General features: G+C 39.6%; 1 protein-coding gene across 3 annotated transcripts; it reads left to right on the top strand.

The window, feature by feature from the left end:
- Window positions 1–15: 15 nt before the first annotated feature.
- On the top strand, window positions 16–20,779 carry FAM210A (family with sequence similarity 210 member A). 3 transcript variants are annotated; one of them, XM_040055545.2, is made up of 5 exons: window positions 16–156; window positions 13,772–13,879; window positions 15,092–15,564; window positions 17,681–17,792; window positions 18,811–20,779. In XM_040055545.2, the coding sequence occupies exons 3-5, from the start codon at window positions 15,116–15,118 to the stop codon at window positions 19,108–19,110; spliced, it is 861 nt and encodes a 286-aa protein (XP_039911479.1). In that variant the 5' UTR covers window positions 16–156; window positions 13,772–13,879; window positions 15,092–15,115; the 3' UTR covers window positions 19,111–20,779. The 3 variants fall into 3 exon arrangements, with proteins under 3 accessions (XP_039911479.1, XP_039911495.1, XP_039911486.1); XM_040055561.2 differs by lacking the exon at window positions 16–156 and adding an exon at window positions 362–382; XM_040055552.2 differs by lacking the exon at window positions 16–156 and adding an exon at window positions 449–537.
- The last annotated feature ends 618 nt before the right edge of the window (window positions 20,780–21,397 follow it).

The raw sequence follows: 21,397 nt of genomic DNA, 5'->3' as shown, positions 1-21,397 counted from the left end.
CGTTCTCTACGACTGCCTGACAGGAGGTTGTAGTGAGCTGGGATCAGTTTCTTCTACCGTGCCTGCGCTGAGAGGATCGGAGGAAATGGCCTTAACCTGAAAGAGGGAGATTCCGATGGAGCAACTTTTTCACTGTCAGGATGCTCAGGCCTTGGAGTAGGTCGCCCAGGAAGTGTTTAAGAGACGTCTGGGTGATTTGGGTTAGGGTCACACTGGCAATGCCGGATTGGACAGGGTGGTCTTAAAGATCACTTCCAACTTTGGTTCTATGAAAGGTGGAGGGGTCCGGGGCAGGGCAGAGGGACTACGAGTCCCAGGGGGCTGTGCGAGAAGGGGGCTGTGCTCGCGCGTGCGCAGTGGGAGGGCGCCGCCGGGCCTGAAGGTGATGGTGGGGACGGGCGCCGCCGCACGTTGCGCGGGGCGGGCGGGCGGGCAGCGGGGGGGCGGGGGGGGGTGTGCCGGGAGCGGCCGTTGGTGACAGTGGCGCGTGCCCGAGGCTCGCGGGGCCCCTGCGGAGCGGCGCAGGCCCAGCACGAGGTACCCGCGCGGCGGGGGCGGGAGCGGCGGGATCGGGACGGATCCCCCTCAGCTCCGGCTTGTGGGGGCATCGGGCTGCTGGCGCCTTCCTCCCCGCTGCCTTCCCTTCGACGAGTCCGCCTTGTCCGGCGTTGAAGGATGTCGGCCGCGACATAAGAAAGTGGGGTGGGGGATTTGTTTCTTGGTAGGAAGATGACGCTGGATGGGCCTGGCTGTTCCGTGGTGGGCTGCAGCTGCAGCATTTGGCTGGAAAGGAAGGGATTTGGGGTTGGGATCTCAGGCTGGGACTTCCTCACGAAGTGACAGGACCCGAGGGAACGGAACGAGACTGTGTCAGAGGGAGACCAGGCTGGATATTAGGCAAAGGTTCTTCACCCAGAGGATGGTTGGGCACTGGAGCAGGCTCCTCAGGGAAGGGGTCACAGCACCAGCCTGGCAGAGTTCAAGAAGCGTTTGGAAATAGCCCCAATCACAAGGTGTGATTCTTGGGATGTCCTGTGCGGGGCCAGGATTTGGACTCGGTGATCCTGATGGATCCCTTCCAAGTCAGCATATTCCATGGTTCTATGTTACCACTGAAGGACCGGGGGTGGTTTATGCTCCTTATGGGGGTTCTCTTCCTATACCTGCCTATGTCTTGTATTTTCAGAAAGCTTGAAGTGGCTATACAAGTGTTTTATTGTTCAATGTTATGTTTCTCATTAGTAACCCCCTCCTGTTAACGAAGTATACCCAGGGAGTCAGACAAAGAAGTCATCAGAATTTTTGTTAAGGCTATTAAGTGAAATGTGGGTCTATGTCAGCTATTACAAGCTATACTTCAGCTTCACTAATTGCCTATTTCCAAAACCCGCTCTACAGACTGTCCTGAAAGAGAAAACGTTAATTTGGACAGTAGTACATGAATTTTCCTAGAATTCCTTACCAAAGCCACCTCTTAAACTGAAAGTGTTCCTCAGTTTACCCCAAGATGTCGTTGCAGTTACAAGTTTAAACATTAAACGGTTTGCCAAAGTTTTGCTGCTTCGGGAAGAGATAGGGGGCGCAGGTTTTCTCGCTTGGAATGTGTTTTGCTGCCTGTGCTTACATGGACTTGCAGCTGCTTCAGTGTGGAAATTGCATGCACAGAGGATAGTATGTCCCCACCATCCGTCTCCTGTGGGGGTGACAGCAGGTGTTTATCTCCTTTTCTGTTCTGTGGCTGTTTGAGGGGAAAAGGGTATGACTGACTTTTGTGGCAGTGTTACTGAATTGTACTCACTGTCTGAGAGGCACTTCCATCAGGGAATGAAAAGGAAAAAAAAAAAAATTGATGATTTGGGTAGGTGGATGTCAGGTGTCCTGCACATGGCAAAAACTAACTAGGTAAATTCAGAGTGCTAAGGAGTATGTAAGGACTGTAAGAAGTCAAAGATTTGTCTGGTGTGACTGTCTGCAGGTCTGCTTCACAGGCTATAGCAGCTGTAAGAAAGGTTTTGATCTGGTTTGGTTTTTAAAAGATTCCATGTAGTTCTCCTGCTGTAGATGGTCTTTCCTGTGGTTAAACCACCCCAGCTCTGTGCATATGCTCATAGGTGTCACTTAGAAGCTGAAGTCTGTTTTTGTAAGACAGGGAGTCCTGGATGGCCTCTAATGTCAGATAAGAGCTCTCTGCATCTTGGCACATTTCTGGATCTGTAGGGAGTTTTGTCTAGTCTTGAAGACAAGGGCATGAAAAATTCAACAAGAGCAGGAAGAACACTGATTTTTAAAAATGTAAAACTGCTAATGGAATCTCAGCTTATTCCTTGTAATCAGTTTAGTCCTGCAGATTGGTTCTTTTTGGTCTAAATCAGATAGTTGAAGATTAACTTATTTTCAAAATTAGATGCTAAAGCAAATTCATCATCATCAATATTTCAGTATTAGGAATGGAATAAAATCACTGAAAGCACTGAGACCTGGGTCAAAACCCAATGGAAATCTTCCTGGACAGCCAGGTGTCATCACAATAGATCATAAGGATTTTACCTTGATATTCTGTTAGGTAACTACCTAGTTTGATCACTTTAGATCAAGGATCAAACTCAGGGTCAGAAATTCTTTAATGACTATTATGTGCCCCTAGTAGATTTTTTTACTTGAGATGAATGGATTGTGCAGTGTGACAATAACAACAAAAAAGAGCACTGTTCAAGTTACAGAACTTTTTCTTAGTTTTTGAGTCTTGAATCATGATACCTCTAAAAAACATGCATCATTCTTCATGTCCCTGTTGCTATAATAAAATTCCAGTGAGATTAATACATTATTATTTAGTTCAAAAATCCTTATGATCTATTGTGATTCTACCTTCCTAAACTTAGTTGAGTCTTGAAGGTACCAGTACAGGTGAGTTAAGTCCAACACACTTTGTCTATATTAAATTTTGTCCAGAAAATTATGATTTAAGCAGGTGCTGACAGGTCAGAGTGGTGTGCCTGCTTAGGACTTTTTGTCCAGTAAGGATCAAAGCCACATCTTTTTTTAGGCATTGGCGTTACACAATAGGATTTACTCTGGTTGGAACTTTGTGCTTCCTCTAAAAATCTCCAACCCTTTGTAGCCCAGTGCCTTCCATCACTCAGTTTTCCTCTCGTCCTCTTCAAATGAGCCACATATTTTGTTATGTTTCCAGACATGACCCTGCCCCTTCTAAACAAATTCATCCAAATGGTAAAGCTCTGTTTGTGCACACTAGAAAATGAAAGTGATGGTTAGCTGGGCTATAGATTTTAATTCCCTGCATCTACTGTTTTATCTTGTCCCGAAAATTGACCTTGATCCTGTGTAACAGTTCTTGTGTAAACAAAACAAGAAGTCCTGTGGCTGTGATTGTGGCTTTGTAGAATGTTGCAGCAGATGATGCCCTGCAGGTCTTTAGGACTTGCTGAGTTTGTCCTTGAGGAGGGGGGGTGGGAGAAAGGCATGGTGGTTAATACAGTCAGGTGCTCATAAACAAATTATAAAACAAATCAGTAGCTTCTTTTCCAATGGATGAATTTTGTTGGTTGGAAATAAAAGTGCATGAGCGGCTTCACAAGAATTCAGTGAGTCTCTTCCAAAAGTGGCTGGTGAAAGATTTTAGTAAAATGTGACAGCACTTACCTTTAACTGCAGTGGTAGTGCTTAGCTAACCCAGCATGTACCAGGCAGTTAACTATTCACTCTTAATAATCTGTGGGTTTGGAAACGGACTTTGCTGATGTTAAAATTAGATGGCATCCTTTGCTTCCTCTGTCTAAGGCCATAGGATAGTACTTTCTGATGAGGGATGTTTCCATGCTGAACCACAAGCCTTGGGCCTTGCTGATGACATCAGGCAGAGTGCTTGCAAAGCTTGCAGTGTTGCAGTCACAGGATTCCTTACTCAATCTGAATACAGCAGTGGTGTAATGCTGCTGCTTCAGACTGTTAACAGGAATGTTATTAGAGTTCTAATACTGAAGTCTCATCAGAGCTCCTTCTGGTATAAAGACACAGCTCTCTGAATCTGATGCACTTTCAAACACTTGTAGATGGTGTCGTTTTGTTGTTCGCATGTCCTCGTGCAAGAACTGTTGTGTAAGGCAGTAAACTGAATAGTGGGCGAGAAGGTTTAGCCACTCAAGTATCAAGATCTTAATAAAAACAATACTTCTTTCATAAGAACTAGTCAAATTCATTTGTAGAGATGTTGGGAATAGCATTTACTGAACATCAGATGAAGGCTGTGGTTTTGAATGTGTGTGTTCGTTCAGTAAATGTTATGATCAGTCTCTTCACACATAATTTTTCAAGATATTCTGATTGATACTGCACATACTTCTCCATATGGAAAAATTTGAATTCACAACAGAGAATTCAACACTTACTTTGAATATTTAGAAAAGATTTATACTGGAAGTGAATGTCTGCCAACAGTAATTCTGCTGAAAGATGAACGTTCTGTATTTTTTGCTGGGAAAAATGACAGCTTTTCAGTGTTTGAAAGTGTGATATAAATGTGGTGAGAGAATAAAAGAAAAAAAATCTTGAACCCAATGCTTCCACTGTGAATTCTGTTTTTACGGAAGCTGGGATGTTTTTTTCCAGTTTCACTCTGGTTTACTTTTATTCCTGCTTTGTTTCTAATTGTAAGGCTTCAGAGTTCTTCCTTGAGAATGTTTTTTTGACATCTTTAGAAGCATTTTGGGTGAATTTGATGAGTAAAAGACTTGGTACTTCAAGGTTGTTGTTTTAAGTGTCTTATAAAATTATTACATAATATAATTTGCACTTAATGTATTATTACAGATGGTACTGTTGCTTGCTGTTGGGTTATGGAGAGAAGAAGCACAACAATAGGTTAAGACCTGTAAAGATCCAAGGTGGCAAAAATGGCAGTTATCAAGGCTAGAGAGGAAACAGGTTTGGTACTATACTGTGGAAGGTGAGGCAGAAGGCTGTACAAAGCTGATTTTAATATCTAAGTTTAGGCATATTCTTAATAAATGCTTTTATAATTAGTCAAGATATAGTATTTGAATACCTTAAATTGTATTCTCTGGTTTGGTGTGGTGGTTTGACTCTGGCTGGATGTCACGTTCCACAAAAGCTGCTCTATCCCTCCCTTTCTCAGCTGGGCAGGGAAAAGAAAGTACAATGAAAGGCTCTTGAGTTGAGGTAAGGGCAGAGGTCTTCCTCTCAGTGGCACAGGAGGACAGGGAATGGGGATTCCAATTAATTCATCCATCACACATCTTTGCCACTGTTTCTTCCACGGACAGAGGACTCCTTCCCCTGCTGCAGCACGGGGTCCCTCCCATGGCAGACAGTCTTCCACAAACTTCTCCAGCATGAATCCTTCCCATGAGCTGCAGTTCTTCATGAACTGTTCCAGCATGGATCACTTTCCACTGAGTGCAGTCCTCCGGGAGCAACCTGTTCCAGCATAGATCCCCCATGGAATCACAAGACCTCCCAGCAAACCTCCTCTAGCATGGATTGCTCTTGCCCCAGGTCCTTACAGGACCTTCTGCACTGTGGGTTTCCTACAGGGTCACAGGCTCCTCCTGGCATCCAACTGCTCTGGCATGGGGTCCTCCACGGGCTGCAGGCAGATCTCTGTTCCTCTCTGGACCTTCATGGGCAGCGGGGACACAACTCCCTCAGCATCATCTGCATTGCAGGCTGCTGGCTTGTCTCAGCTCCAGTGCCCGGAGCACCTCTCCCTCCTTCACTGACCTTGGTGTCTGCAGGGATGTTCCTCTCACATGTTCTCACTCTGCTCTTCCCTGGCCTCAACTGCATCTGTACAACAATTTTTTTTTTCCTTTTTCGCCATGTTAACCCAGAGGCTCTACCGCCATCACTGATGGTCTCAGCCTTGGCCAGCAGTGAGTCACTCTTGGAGCTGGCTGGCACTGGCTCTCTTAAAAAGCTTCCTTCTCTTAAAGGGAAGCTTTTGGCAGCTTCTCAAAGAAACCACCCCTATTGCCCACCCTCCACCAGAACCTTGCTGCACAAACCAAAAAGATCTGGGCAAAAAGACTGAAATTTATTTTTGCTAGCACCATCTGTTTTGGTAAATGTCACTGTATCTGCAGTGTGCCTCTAAGTGTTTCATTACAGTTTTCATGAATAAATATTTTATTACGATTCCAGAGATTTTAAAAATTAATTAATTATAATCCACTTTATCTATATCAGTGAAGTGCTGAGTGACCAGAAAAACTATGAATTAAAAAAACGAGCTTGGCTACTAGAATCCATGTTGCAAGTAGCAGGAAGTCTTGAGCAAGGGTTTAGTTTTTGGCAGCAACCTTTTGACTTTTATTGATGACTCTACTCTACTCTAGTGAAAAGAGATGTGCACTGCAGCTCTGAGTTTCATCATAAAAGAAATATCTGAGCTCTGAATATAGAGCTAACAGCTGTATTTCCAATGCTTTGCAGCATGTGTTGAAGCATAGAGTCAGAACACTTGAGATGCTCAGTGGCAGCTGAAAAAGGTGAGGAACTTGTCAAATAAAATACAATGTACTATTGAGAGAGAAGATCCTAAGAGATTCTCAAACAATGTTTTGATGAAGTGTAGATAACTGATCTGTGTATTTGTTTGTTCATGTTTTAGCATCTAAGACCTCATCAGTTCAGTTGTGGGTTGTTTTTATTCTGAGGGAGTTCAGAGCCTTATGCAGGAAACTTGCAGATCTGAGGCTTGCTTGTGTGAAGTCCCTTTCCATCCCCTGTTAGTTATCCAGTATAAGTTTTCCACTGCTTTGTAAACCACACCACTACACACATGCCCCTACTGCCCCCACATCTGCATGTCAAGGGCCCTGTGGCTGAAAACCCTCTCGAGAGAAAACCACAAGTGTTTTAGGAGGAGTGAACTGATGATACCTTGGGAGATACAAGGACGGAAGAAGTTGTTAGGATTCAGAAAGTTATTACCTAAGTGGAATAGAAAGAGAATTGGATCTTATTTTGATCCAGGTGGAAGGTAGTGTGAAGAAGCAGATGAATACAGGCCCTGATTTGAACTAACATAAGGGGGGTTTGACCTTTTTTAGCATATATATATTATATACCTATTTTAAAGCTTACTTAAAATCTCTAGGCATAACTTCTCTAGCTTGCTTATTGCAGACATGTCTGTAGAGTGACAAATGGACAAAAAAAATAGCAAGCCAGTTAGCACTTTAACAGCCAAATTTTTCCTGTCGTCAAGACGGCTACGGCACTCAAGAGTGCTTCCTTAAAAATTTCAGGAGGCCTTAAGTATCAGTACCTTGTTATCTAAAAGTTTTTCATACCTTTGCTATGTTGCAGTCCCATGAGTCACTCCACACAGCTCTGGCTCTTTCTTTTCTTTCTGCATTTCTAGCTCACTGCTTCCTGTCCTTTCCTCCTCGCAGCATGGCCAGCAGACCCTAACTAACTCACTCTTATCACCCATAGCTGTGAGGGCAAGGCTGTTCCCACTCTTTGGTAATTAACACAGCTGCAACATATCAGGGGCAAGAGTGCCTTCAGCACTATCTCTGTCTGTTCTCCCACATTTTCCTTCACATGCCTATAATCTGAGATGCTCTGGAACTAATACAGAGGATGATCCAGCAGCACTTGTTGGACGGCATCATAGAGAGCAGAAACCTTTTGCAGTACTAAATGAATTGTACTTACGTAAAAATTCAGTAGAGGGCAGAACGAAACTTGGGAAAGAAGGAACCAGTACTAGCAGATGGAATAGCACCAGTTATTAAAAACAGTTCTGAAGAGCAGAAAGCACTACAGCTGATTGTGATCCTTTCTGTTAGAAACATTTGAGAGAGAACATTCACATTTTCGTATGATGGTCAGCTACATGCAATCTTAAGATCCTGAACTTTCCATCACAGAGAAAAATGGAGTTACCATGGACATATTGACTCTGTGCAGATCAGCTGTTAAGGCTCCTGTGTAGCATTCCAGATGTATAATTCAACACACAGGCATTGCGTTATGTTCTCCTTCTTTATTTGTCTTCTAAATCCAGTGTGCAGACTTTATACATGTTTGCAATATCTTGTATTCTTCCTAAAGCTACTTCTTGTCTTTTTTAATATTTGAGTATCAGAAGATTGTGGTAGTGAAGATTACTCTGTGTGTAAGGACTGTGGAAAAGTTTATTTTACTTTTTTTTGTTTTGCTTAGGATGTTTAACAAGAAGAGTAGTTTAGGTAAAATAAGGGTAACCAAGTCTCTGGCTTATCTCCACTTAGCAGTATTGAATAGTAATAACATGATCAGTGTAAAAAATTATAGCATAGCATTTACTAAGTGAAAATCATATAGGAGGTAAGGTGGGGGTAATGCTTTAGGGTAGTTTGTCTGCAAGGGTTTAGCCTTTTATTTGTTTTAACATGATTTTACCAAGTTTTAAATAAATTCCACTGTGATTTATTTTGCATTACTCCTTTTAACCTAAAATGTGGTGTTATATTTTTAGACAGTTCTGAATGGTAGACAAAACTATGTGGCTAATGATGCCCAAACTTCAAATTATAAGCAAGTTTCTTAGTTTAGAATGAATAACAGATAGTTTGAGTGACACTGCAAAAGTAGTAAAGGTCAAAATAGAAATTCTAAATGTTCATTCATGCACTCAAGGTATTAATACAAAGCATAAAAAGTCCCAATGCACTGCCACTTTTCCATCTGTGGTTAGTTACTCCATGGTGTGCCAAGCCTTTGCAGCTACCGAGAGGTTTATAGTTTTATTTTACATTGAATTTAAGAAAAACAATGCTTTGCATTATTTGCATGTATTGCACTAGTCTTACAATGATTTTAATGTATGTTCCCAGATTTTTAGGACATTCATATATGTTTTCAATTCAGTTGTGGTTTTCTTATTATTTTGGTTTATAAGCTTGGCAAAATTAATTGGGGGGTTTTTTTGTTTGTTTTATTGATGGGGCTTTTTTTTTCATATATACTGTCGATGAGTTCTTGAAAAGAACATTTTAAATCTGAAAACAAGCTTTGGGGGTTTTTGCTATGTTTAGTAAAAATGTAAGCAATATGGTGGTGTTGTTTATTAAACTGAGCTGCTTAGATGAGATCTCTGTATTTGCTTTTTATTCAGTCTGAAAGATGAGTTGAAAAGGGTTTCTGAAAACTTGGTTTGTTTCCTTTCAAAATTCTACTCTGTCTGCCACAGAGTCCTCAAAGTTTTCTAGATGTTACACTAAATATGACAAGAATGTAAATTAATTCTCTGTTTCCATAGAAAGGTGCCTTGGGATTGGAAAAAGCTGATGGATTTTCATTGGGAACTCTCCTGTGGTATAATTAATGTTCTTTTTTTAAACAGTAACAGTACAAGTGAAAATACTTTAAAGTCATCCATATTTACATATTGTGTCCACAGTGTTTCTGGTATAACTGAGAAAATAATCCAGTGTTCTCTACATATAGTATACTCTCAATTCCCTCAGATGCTTTCTGACCTCTTTTACAAAAGACCTTAAAACTAAGTTTTTGCCATCTTTTATGCACCGCCCCCCCTTCTCACATTTTATTTTTTCCAGTAACTCAAAAAACATTAATTATAACAGGGTAAGCATTTTTATACAAATTATCTTGATGAAAGCTTCATCTGACAGCCTCTCTGGCATGGTTTCTCTTTCCAACAGCAAATATCCACAGCAGCCTTTGCCATACCTATATTGGCCAGGCTTGTTACTTCTGTGTTTTCCAGAGATCCCCTGGAGTCTTTTGGCATAGAATGTTATCACACACACAAAGCCAGTGACTTTGTGACAATCACATAAACCAGCTCTGTGACATTGAAAATTCCTGAACTTTGTTGTCCTCGGGAACAAAAAGCAATTCTAATACCTACTTCCTAATTGTCACTGGAAAGTAGAGTAAATGCAAGGGCTAGGATGCTCTAACAGTTTATCAGATTTATGCCAAAGCTGATCTGAATTATAACACAAGTACATGAGTTTCCTAAACAAAGCCTTCAGCACTGCAATGAGAAGCTGATCTATACTTTTCCTAAGAGGCCCCTAGAGCACTCCCTTTATTTCTGAGGCCTTGTTAACAACTTGCCATGAGACAGGGGTGCCTTCAGGAATTAAATGGATGTCAAAGAATCCCAGCCAGGAGTTTTGTCTTGAACAGCCAAGATCTCTACAGCTCTGTTTACAGTCCACTGGAGATCCTACTAAATAGTTAGCTGGGATGTGACAGTGCTGATGAGGAGACCATATCACAAGTGATTGTATAGCATTTTATGGTTTCTCTAGCTAATATCTATTCGGTCACTGACCACATGGGATTCTTGGAGCTGAGAACTTGAAGTTGTATTTGTCCTTAGACAGATTTTTTTTTTCTTTGCGGCACTCTTAAGAGAAAACTAATAAAGAAATGTAAGATGCTTTAAAATGCCTTTTCCCCTGCCCCCATCCCACAGACAAGTGCTGTCCCGCCTTGGTATCCAGAGGTTGTATCTTCTTGTCCTTTTCTGTACTTTTGCAGCATGATGCAACAGCAGGAAAAATGTTAAATACACTAAAATGAAAAAGCAACTTTTCAAAAGTCACTAGGTGCAATTGTGGTAACATTCAGGTTCCTGAACTGACTTGCTTAGAATCTGAGTGCTTTTAACAACCTAAAGTTACAGGAGCAAAGCTTGTATAGCTCCAGTAATTTCTTTGAGAAGTATTATACTTAGAGAAGAAAATTGTGTCTCAAATCCATAGGCTGACACACTAACTGCTGCCTGTTGAGTGCACAGGGTATTAGGAACATCCTTTCACCAATTGTCTTAAAGGACAGGTTTCTCTGTATTCATCTCATATTTTAGAGGGATGAAACAGCTAGTTTCATATTTATTTGGACCTCCAGCAATAATTATTGTGCACTTTATCTGTCCTGTTAAAGATTTGTTTGCATTGTTGAGCCAAGTGACTAAAGTGTAACAATTGAGCAGCTGCACCCATCACCCCTTTAAATATTTGTTTCTTTAAAGTGAATTTATAAAGTATATGCTGTATTAATCTGTTACTTTACTTACATTCCTTTCCTACATCGTGCTGTAACCGTTACAATACTTCCCTCATCCCAGTGCAATACTCAATGTACCAGCGCTTCAAAAGGTCTCTCCTTTGTTCATGTAAATAAGCAAAGCAGTACCTGTGAAACACAATAAGGTCATTAGGGAAATTTTAACCTTGTTTCAAAAAACATGTTTTCTTTTATTCTCTCAAACATAAGCACTATCATATCTTAGCCCTTCCTTATCTGTTAAACTATTGTGCTTCTCCACGTTTTAAAGTGGAGAAACAAACAGTAAGTAGTTGTGCAGAGTGTCAGCTAGAACCATACTATCTGCTTACAAGGTGCAAAACCTTTTCAGGGTCTACTGTAGATGTTTAGATAACATTCCTTCTGACCTGCCAGGGTATGCATCATGGAGAAAAAAACCTTTAATTAATGACTTTCAAGTCCACCTGAGAATATAGGAACAGAAAGTGGCATGGAAAGTCTTTTAATAGCCACAGAACTTTCTCTACTCTAAACCCATTGGTGACATTCTGCTTTTAAATCTTACATGGTGCATGTAACTTGGGGACAAAGGCCTTGAAACTCATATACTGATCACAGCAGTGTTATGTGCCACTCGATGAGCATTGGGCACAGTGGTGGCCCACACTCAGGAGAATGGAGCCATTTCCCCCCCTCAGTGTTCTGCACCCACTGCAGTGGGTCAGAGGTGTCTGGACAGTGCTGGAATGCAAAACCTAGAAATGGTGCCCTGAGAAGTGCTACTGTAAACACACTACAAGGAATGGAAACATTCAGAAATGCTTGTTCAGCTTCTTAGTCCTGTGCTGAGAACAATCTCTTCCCAAGGCTGCTGGAATGCAGTGTCCTGTTAATAACATAAATTACTCAAAATTAGGGTTTTCCCCATGCTGTATGATGACAATTTGCAAGGCTTGTTTGGAACAGATATTTTTCAATCGGGTACTGGTGAACAGTAGAAGTCTGACTCAAGAGGCCCAGATTCCTGTTGATGGATACTTTTTGCTGAGTCTGCTGGCTGAATATTGAGAAAATATACTTAGGGCAGATGCTCAGTGTTGCGCACTGTTTAGTGAGATGGGAAAACAGTTCTATTGGAAAAACCCTTTTCTGACCCAGAAACAGGGCTCCTGAGAGGCATTTTAAAGACTTTTATTTCATTTTCAATCTTATGAGAAGGGTGAGATGGTACAGATGTTAAAATTCATGCCATCACAATCAGAAGCCAAACTATTTCCTAATTATAATACGTTGTAAGCATTTTTTGGCCTATCAGCTTTTGCCACACAATGCTGCTAATGCTTCTAAACCAATCATCTATTAAATACTGCACTTTGATCTTGCTACAATACATCTTTCATTGTTCTATTTCTTCAAAATATTTAGTCTGTTTGCAAGGTCATAATTTGAAACTTGTTTCCAGTTCAGTTTCTCTCTCAACAATATCTGTCCTATTCCATGGCCTTTCTAAGTCAGCATACTTTATTTCAAGGTTTGCATACAAATGCCCAAGACTATGCGAGCCTTCTGTCAGGCTTTGAGAATTCTCTACAAAACCATTTCCCACATCTCCCCCCTTTCTTGAATGGAAAAATCTTCTTTGATGGCCTTACTTATTACTTGCCGTACACAGTGAGGTATACAAGCCACTAACACTAATATTGTTGCTATAACAATTAATACATATAAACCTATTTTGCAAAGCTCTTTTAGCTAAGGTGTAAAGTTCTATTCTTCAAACAAATTGTCTAACTATGGCCTATCATCTGTTTTAATTTGATTTGTCAAAATTAATGAGAGGGAAAACCAGTTCTCTGTGGAGAATGTTATCCCTCAGAATAGAACTGTAAGTGGCAATAGGCAAGGAATGCAGTTGTCATGTTCTAAGTTTGTTGTTACAATTTCTATAAATCAGTTAAGTACTTGGCATATGACAGAGTGCCATCTGAACACTTGAGTTTTGCTGAGTGTTTTCAGTAGTTCTTGTTTTGAGAAGAAATTGCATTTGGATTTCAGACGTAAGCAAGAATCTCTGCTTCTTGTAAAATTAGAGATACCACAAGCAGTTGCTACTTCCAGCAAAGTCTTACAGAAAACTGAGAGATGGAGGGCCAGTACCTGTAGCTGATTTACTGCTACATGAGCAGCAGCACTTCTTGACTCCCACCGAGTTCCTAACTCAACAGGACAGAGTGACTGTTTCCTTATAGACAGACACTAGTTCCTTTTTCCCCATTGATGTAGTAGCTCCTGTTCAGTAGTTCAACAACAGTGTGTGTGTGTCACAAACAATGCAGAGGTTCCCAGGGAGTTTGAAACCTGGGAATTCCTCTTTTCCCCACATCGCGACAAAACATTGTAATTCTAGTAATTGCCATTAATTCAAGTACAACAGTAGCTTAAGACTACATAGAAAACATACAGGCAGGAATGTTCCAACAGATGCCTTTGGATTATGAAACTTTCCTCTCTTGGAAGAGAACAGTATTTCACAGTTGAGGAACTTCTAAAATTACACAGGAAAAAATCTCCCAATAGCATGTCAGTATTCAAAAGGGAATTTACACCAATAACTTCTTCAGTTGCGAGGTTTCAGGCTGACCAGAAATAAATCTTCATAAGATTAATTTGCTGTTGTTGCTATTTCTCTAAATGTGCCCTTTTTTCACTTTAGCAGGGGCATCAATGTGTTCAAGACATATATTTGAAAGGTGGGGAGACAGTGGAAGAGGCGCAGCTTTTTGAAGACACAAACTTTATCATATCTAGAAAGTAATAAAGGGTATGTATGGTTTCACCTTTTTTTTTGACATTTCTTCCTGTGTTAGGAAGTATTGATCATTTTCTGCAGCCTAGAAAAATTCACTACTAAAGCACCTGGGGTATATCTAAGGCTACAGGTGAAGGGAAAGCAGATATGACATTTCAATCAAATTTGAATGGTTTCTAGTTTGGATAAAGAATTGTTTTGACAATTAAAAATGGAAAATCATTAGTAATATGCAAAACTTGTAACTAACTTAAGTGGCATTTGTTACATCAATTAATATCACCTTTTATTTTTTTGGAGGGAAGGAATGTTAGTTCTGTAACTTGCTACCACTGAATAAAAGAAAGGAGAGAGTATTTCAAAATTTCAAAGCATGCATTTTCGGGGGTAAAAATTATTTCTTGACGTCTATGCATGCAAAACTAAATTCCTTTCTTCTTTGTGGGGAAGCTCTCAGTAGTTATTTCAAACTTTCAGGAGTGACTGGTAAGTATTCAAAATCATAAAGTTAACTGGGTTATTCCACCATTTAAAAATATTCTTTGCATTGCAATATTTGGAAGATTGCAGTTCAGTTTTGCTCATGTTAATATATGACATTCAGCAGTATCTTCCCCCTTCCTGACAGGTGTAACTGGCAAGCTGTTACAGTTACATTTGTCACTATTTAGGCTATTGCTTGATTATTAATAATTATTTCTGTTGGGGTTTTTTCAATTGTATGAACTTCTACTGAAAATTATATATATAGAACATGAAAAATTTTACCAAAACTAAGAATGCACTGACACCAAAAATACATTTTAATTGCACTTCAGTGAATTTATAATGCATTTATGTAGGCTCAAAGTATCACTCAAGTTATCAGGTGCTACTATAAGTGAAATTTTAAGGGTAACTTTTCAATGGCTATTCCAGGTTATATAGATAAAAGCAGTAGATAGTATTAAACTCCTAAGAACGTTTTTTGAGAGTAGAGTGATCGTTTTAGCAGTGAGGAGCAGAGTATGTTAAGTGAAAGGGCTATTTTAGTTCAGACTGCTGAAAAAGTTAGAAAAATATTTCCTTATTTCTGGGACGTAGCCATTTCTGCAAAGAAAGATAAGGAAAACCTTTTTAAAGTAGAATAGAAAGCCATTTAAAATTTGAGAACTTCAGGTGGCATTGGAAGTAGAAATCACACCATTGAAATGCAGTTTGTTTACTCTTGTTTCTTCTTGCTAGAAACTGCATCCCCACTTCATCAAAATGCAGCGGAATCTGTTACATTCTGCATCTCAGCTGGCGCACGGGACGTGTTGGTTCTTCCCTCGCACCGCTGTCTTTCAGTGCTTAAAAGGACAGTCTGTGTTGTCTGATGTGGGATGCAAAGTGATCCTGGCACTGGACCCTCCTAAACGATGTCTTCATGCAGGTGCAGCTCACTTTGCCTCAAAGAAAACTGATTTTTCGTCACAGCCAGCAGATGCTTCTCACAAAGTACCAGAAGAGAGAAATTCTTTGTCTTTGGCCACGGATGCGCCCAAGCAGAGCCCTGCAGAGTCAGATTCTTCAGAACCTGATCCATTACAAGATAAATCAATCAGTCTTGTTCAGAGATTCAAGAAAACTTTTAAGCAGTATGGGAAAGTCATGATCCCGGTGCACCTTCTGACTTCCACTGTATGGTTTGGATCCTTTTACTATGCAGCCATGAAGTAAGTCGGTATTTCGTTGCAGTGCGCAATAAGGTTGTTGAATTGAGATCTACTAGTGGAAGGACGCATAAATTTTTATTGCATGTTAAAAAGTGTCTTTATATTTAAAAGAGAAATGTGGCTACATTTTTTGGCTAAAGCATAAGATTAATATTGAAAGTATATAGGATTCATGAGAGTGTCATGTACATACTAATACCATGCAGTTATTGCTGTGTACCAGGTGTGTTGCTAACATTTAAAAGAACGCTCATCTCTCCAAAATGATGCATGGATGTAAACGGCATTGAAATTATTAGTAACCTTTCAAAAGGTAAAGATAGGGATTTGGAATCCTGATTATGAATGGCTTGTTGAGATCTTTATAGACCTTATCTTTTTTTTGCCCTTGGACTTCAGAGTATTTTACCACTTCCTCCCCACTTCATCCCCAGTCCTTCCTCATAACTGGATTTCCACTTCATGGACTTACCTCACTTAGCTGTTCACAACCTATGTGTATCCCTTCCTTTTTTGTTTCCTGTCTTTCCTGCCATCCACTGAAAAAATTGCCACTGTAGACCATACCTTTTAATCAGAAATCAAATATTTGTGTGGCTAAAAAAAAAAAGAGATAAACTAAGTATTCTAATTTTAGTTTCTTTTAGTTACAGCATGTGCTAGATACTGTTCTGGAAAATGGCATTTATCAGAAAAAACTACTACATCAATTATGAGCTGCTAGTTTGCTAGTTCAGGTGAAAGAGATTTTGTTATCTGGAAATAGGTTGCTAAATATGAGCAAATGTTTATCTCTGGACCGCTGGTGTTGTATATTTAATAATAGAAAACATGAAATAATGATGGTTTGTGGTGGCAAGGATGGAACTCTGACATCAGAATGCCTTACTGCACAAGTGTTTGTTTTAGTTACTCTAACCAGCTGGCATAATTGCCCTTTCCGGGAGCTATAGATCCAAATGTCATTCTAAATTTAGCTCATGTCAGAGGAATAAAGGTCTTCAGCTATAAAAATATTTTGCTTTGGATGAATTCAGGTTGATGCTTACATTCAGACATTTCAGATTGAGTGAAGATTACTTTTCTTGAAATTCTAAAGCCTGCTGCTAAAGTAGGTATTTGGCAGATGGAAACAACTGAAATATTCAACTAGAAACTAATTAAACTAATTATAACAAAGCTTCAGTTTGTTATGCCACAGGAGCAGCACCCTCTTGAACTGAAAAAATAACTTTCAGAATGACCGGTCATATAAGACTATAAACAGCAGTGGTTTATGAAATGACACAGTTAGTGCTGTCTTTCAGCTCCTACTAGGTCTCCATTTCCTACTCTGGGAATAGGCCTTTAGAGTGTAGGTTCTAGTAAATGTTGATAAATTACTGCCTGTTACTGTTCCTGATGCTAAAGTGATTGCATGCTGAGAAGAATGCTTAAAATATTAGATAGAAATGGATAATGCTTCTAATAATACAAAATCTCTAAATATTGGAAACTCAGATCTTCTATAACTGTGTGTAGCTTTCTTCTGTAATATAAAGATGAGCTTTCTTTTCTCCTTTGGTGTTTCCCTGGATTTCAAATAGAAATTGTGATAGGAGCTCACTCCACCCATCTTGACACCTTATATTGACACAGTAGAACAACTGAGCACAAAGCCCCTGAAGTCTTGTCCATCTAACATGTTGCTTCCTTTTCTTTTGCCACATTCCATGTTTGATATATTTAGAAGTGAATTAAGAACATTGTCTGAAATTTTAAAAGACAAAAAAGGTAATTTTAGGTGAAACAGAGCATGAAATTGAATGTGCACAGCTGGAACCTGATTAGCTGTCTTGCCATTACATCTACTTACCTCCAAACATAAACTGGGACACAGGTAAGTTAGAAGCAATTCCACCTAGCAGGGATAATATAAATGGGTCACCTTTTGAAATGCTGAAAAGAACATTCATTTTCATGCAGTCAGAAACATAAATCCTGTAAGTATATTGCTTAGATAAGAAAATATTTTGTTCTCAAATTATGAAGTTTGTGTAATAAAGAAATAGTGCTCTAAATTACTGTTCAGGTTTCATATTCCCATTCAAGTTACCAGTATTTTTCTCTTTTATAGTGGGGTGAATGTTGTTCCATTCCTAGAGTTGATTGGCTTACCAGACAGCGTAGTAGGCATCCTGAAAAATTCCCAGAGTGGAAATGCACTAACTGCATATGCATTGTATAAAGTAAGTATAATTATAGTTTGTAAATAAGCTCTAAGTCTTGCCTGGTGAACTAAACAGGGTTTACTTGTTTACAGCAGAAAGAATTAATTAGCTTTCTTCAATAGTAACAAGTACTTAAGCATTCAGTTTGTGGTAAAAATATAGTCCCATGCAAGTTGATATGTGTTCTGTGTTCCTTCAAGGAGTCTATCTGTATTTTTAAAATAACTTCTTTGCTGCAGAACTGTTGCAGCCCTCTGAGATGACAATTAAGTTATTCTTCTGTATCCCTGACTAAATTAGCAGGGACAAAGAGGTAGAGTCTAAACACCTCATTGAATTCCAGATAAAAATAGTTATTTTTATCCTGGATGAATTTTTGTCTTCCCCTTGGCTGTCCATCCCTCTCAAGTATTTTCATTGTCCATTTGAATCAATTACCTACATTCAGGTTTCGGTTTCCTTTTATTGCTTTATATGTGCCAGGTCTGTGTTTGGGAGAAGTGAAACATGTCAGACCATTCAAAACAAAGTACAGTATTTGCTGTACATGCCAAAGTGATGTGTTTCTTGCCTGTTTTCATAGGGGTTACCTTCCTAAACAAAATGTGAAAGTACAACTCTTAAGTTTTCCTGGGCCTAAAAGAGACCAATAAATAAATATGGTTAAATATAAAGATGTTGTTATAGCTGGAAGATCTGGCAGTGTTGGAAGAAACTCAGTGTTCATATGCAGTCTGTTCTGAATTGCATCAAGATGCTGAATGCTTGTCCTACAAGCTGCACAGGGAGGGTTCGTGTGTTGATCAGTTTTTTTAAGGGAAGTCTAATGCCCTTGCTGGCTCTGACAAAATGATACTTTAAGTAAAAGGTGTGCATTTTTAGGGGATGCACTAAAAACTGGCTTATTTCCTTATAAATCGAAGATATCTTTAGAATCTGACACTGGTCAAAAAGAGTTTTCAACATAAAAAAATACCTTTTGCTGGATGCTATTTTCCTGTTTTATCTATGTGGTGTGTTCTCTGTTTTCTTTAAGATTGCAACTCCTGCCAGATACACTGTGACTCTGGGAGGAACATCTGTCACTGTTAAATATCTACGTAAGCACGGCTACATGTCCACACCACCACCAGTAAAGGAATACCTACAAGACAGGATGGAGGAAACTAAGGATAAAATTACGGAGAAGATGGAGGAAACAAAGGATAAAATTACAGAGAAGATGGAGGAAACAAAGGATAAAATTACGGAGAAGATGGAGGAAACAAAGGATAAAATTACAGGGAAGATACAAGAAACCAAAGATAAAGTTTCTTTTAAAAAAATAAAGGAATAGGAGAGATGCTTAATTTTTGGATGTATCAAACTTAGCACTTTAACCCTTTGTGAGGCAGGATATGCAAAGTGCACTTCTGAGCTTTTTTTCTTTTCTTTTCTTTTCTTTTTTTTTCCTTTTTTTTTTTTTTTTTTTCCCTTTGGAGACTACGATGGCTACCTGGATTTAAACGTTAAAGTTCCTTGGGGAAGAGATTGTGACACAGTTTCAATTTACAGAAGGAAAAGTGAATCTCAGAAGTTAAGGTGTCCCTTGGTAATAATGTTAACAATTACTCTTCCCTTTTTTTTTTTTTTTTTTTTTTTTTTTTTTTTTTTTTTTTTTTTTTTTTTCCCCCCACACCCTCCTCCTCAAAATGAAGGTGATTTCTGCAGAAAGCCACTACTCTCTTCTTCCATCACAGTGCACAGCCATGGTTCCACTAGACTGAGCCTTCCATTAAATGAGAGTGAAGATTTCTCTGTTGGGAAGAGCAGCATGTTTAGGGTTTTACAGTATGTGGACCTAAGCCTCTTCAGTCGTGATCGTCTCTCAGTTTGGAGCAGACCATTGTCACTGATACTGCACATGAAGGAACTGATGGATCAGCTACTCAGCAGGAATTAATTACAGTGGTTTCCTTGGCTTCAGCCAGGCTGCAGTGGTTTACAGGTTGAAACTATGAATCTTTCTTGAACAGTGCATCTCTTCAGAAATCCCAACTGAAAGCTAGAGGAAGATGAGTTAATCACAGTAGCCACACTGTCAAGTATACTTTGTTTCCTGAAGTTGATTTACAGTACAAAGACATTAAATGAAATTAATCAGTTGTATATTAAATACTAGGATTTGTTCATTGTGTTAAAGTTTACAAACCTGCTCTATTTCATTCTTGAAACAAACAAAAAAAAATTGAAAGAGAAGTTTATTTGAGAAATTGCTATACTAAGGGGTTTTTTAAACACAGGGAAAGTTAGAGTTAAACCCCAAAGTTCCTCCTCCTCCCTCAGACCTCAGTCAAACAATTTGACTAAAATAAGCGTGATTTCTGAGACAATGATCACAGTCTACGAAACCTTTTTTCCCCTAGATTGAGTCAAGCAAACACTTATTTGTACCTGAAGGCTGAAATCCTGTCTCAGATGTCATAATGAAACTGTTCTATTTGGCTGGGCAGGCAAACTTCTCTCAGTTTTTATTCAAATGTAGGCTAAATTCAAGTGTGTTTTCCCTATTTCTACTACAGATGTCACTTTGTAGCAACTCAGCATGTTTAAGTTGTTTAACAAAGGTGCTTTTTTGCAGGGGGATATGGGGAAGCAACAGAGTTGGACCCTGAGCATTGCAATTGACTGGAGTGAAAAAATATAGTTGATGAAGTATCAGCTCTGCCCCACTGTCCTGTTTTCATTCACGTCACTGAGGGCTTCTCCATGTTTGAGTTGAACTTCATTAACTTAATTGTGCAGGATTGATTACATCTCTGCCTCTGCCCACATGTAAAATAGTAACTGCAATCTAATGCCTACCTCACAGGGATGTTGTGAGGAATAATCATTGTATATTCAGTGACCTGAAGATGTCAAGTGCCATGTTTCTGATAAATATTATTTAAAAAATATTTCTGCGAACTCTCATACTGCTAAGTACTACTGGAGGACTAGAATTAATAGATGCTATTTTGTTTTTCTGTTTTATTGTGCTTTTCCTTACTGTCCCCATGCACACATTATTCTGATGTTGGCATTTATTCTGATTTCCCACTTTTGGGGGCAGTGTTACCCATGTCCTGCAGGACCCTACAAAGCCCAAAGTGTGCCCCAGTAATATTGCATGGTCACTCTCAGTCTGGGGCCACTTATGGGACACTTTCAGTAAAATTCATAGGATCTATCTCTTTACACAGGGCAGGGATTGCACAGGGTGTCCTAGGATGAGTTTTTAGCCCTGTTAGAACATGTTAGAACTTGTTCATTACACCACCTCTTCTTGCACTTCCCCTTGTCCAGCTGGCCTGGGACCACTCCAGTGTTTTATAAGATCCATGTCTACTAACGCTAGGTACAAAAGCTGATTGCCTTGGAGTTGACTGTCCTGTGTGATCCTTTCTGCAGCTGCAGGAACAGCTCACAGTGGCTCTTGCAAAGTGCCTCCTCTGTGTAGGTGGTCAATTTTGCAGCATGGAGAAAGTTTCAAGAGTCTCTGGGACAGCCACATCCTCCACCCAGCATGTCAGTTAACAGAGCACAGAGTTATGTGGATCCATTTATGCAGAGCGAGAGAGGAAATCGTCAAGACTTTGGAAGTC

This window comes from Hirundo rustica, chromosome 1 (assembly GCF_015227805.2).
Source record: "Hirundo rustica isolate bHirRus1 chromosome 1, bHirRus1.pri.v3, whole genome shotgun sequence".
NCBI lineage: Eukaryota > Metazoa > Chordata > Aves > Passeriformes > Hirundinidae > Hirundo > Hirundo rustica.
This window is presented reverse-complemented; position numbering and strand designations above follow the sequence as displayed.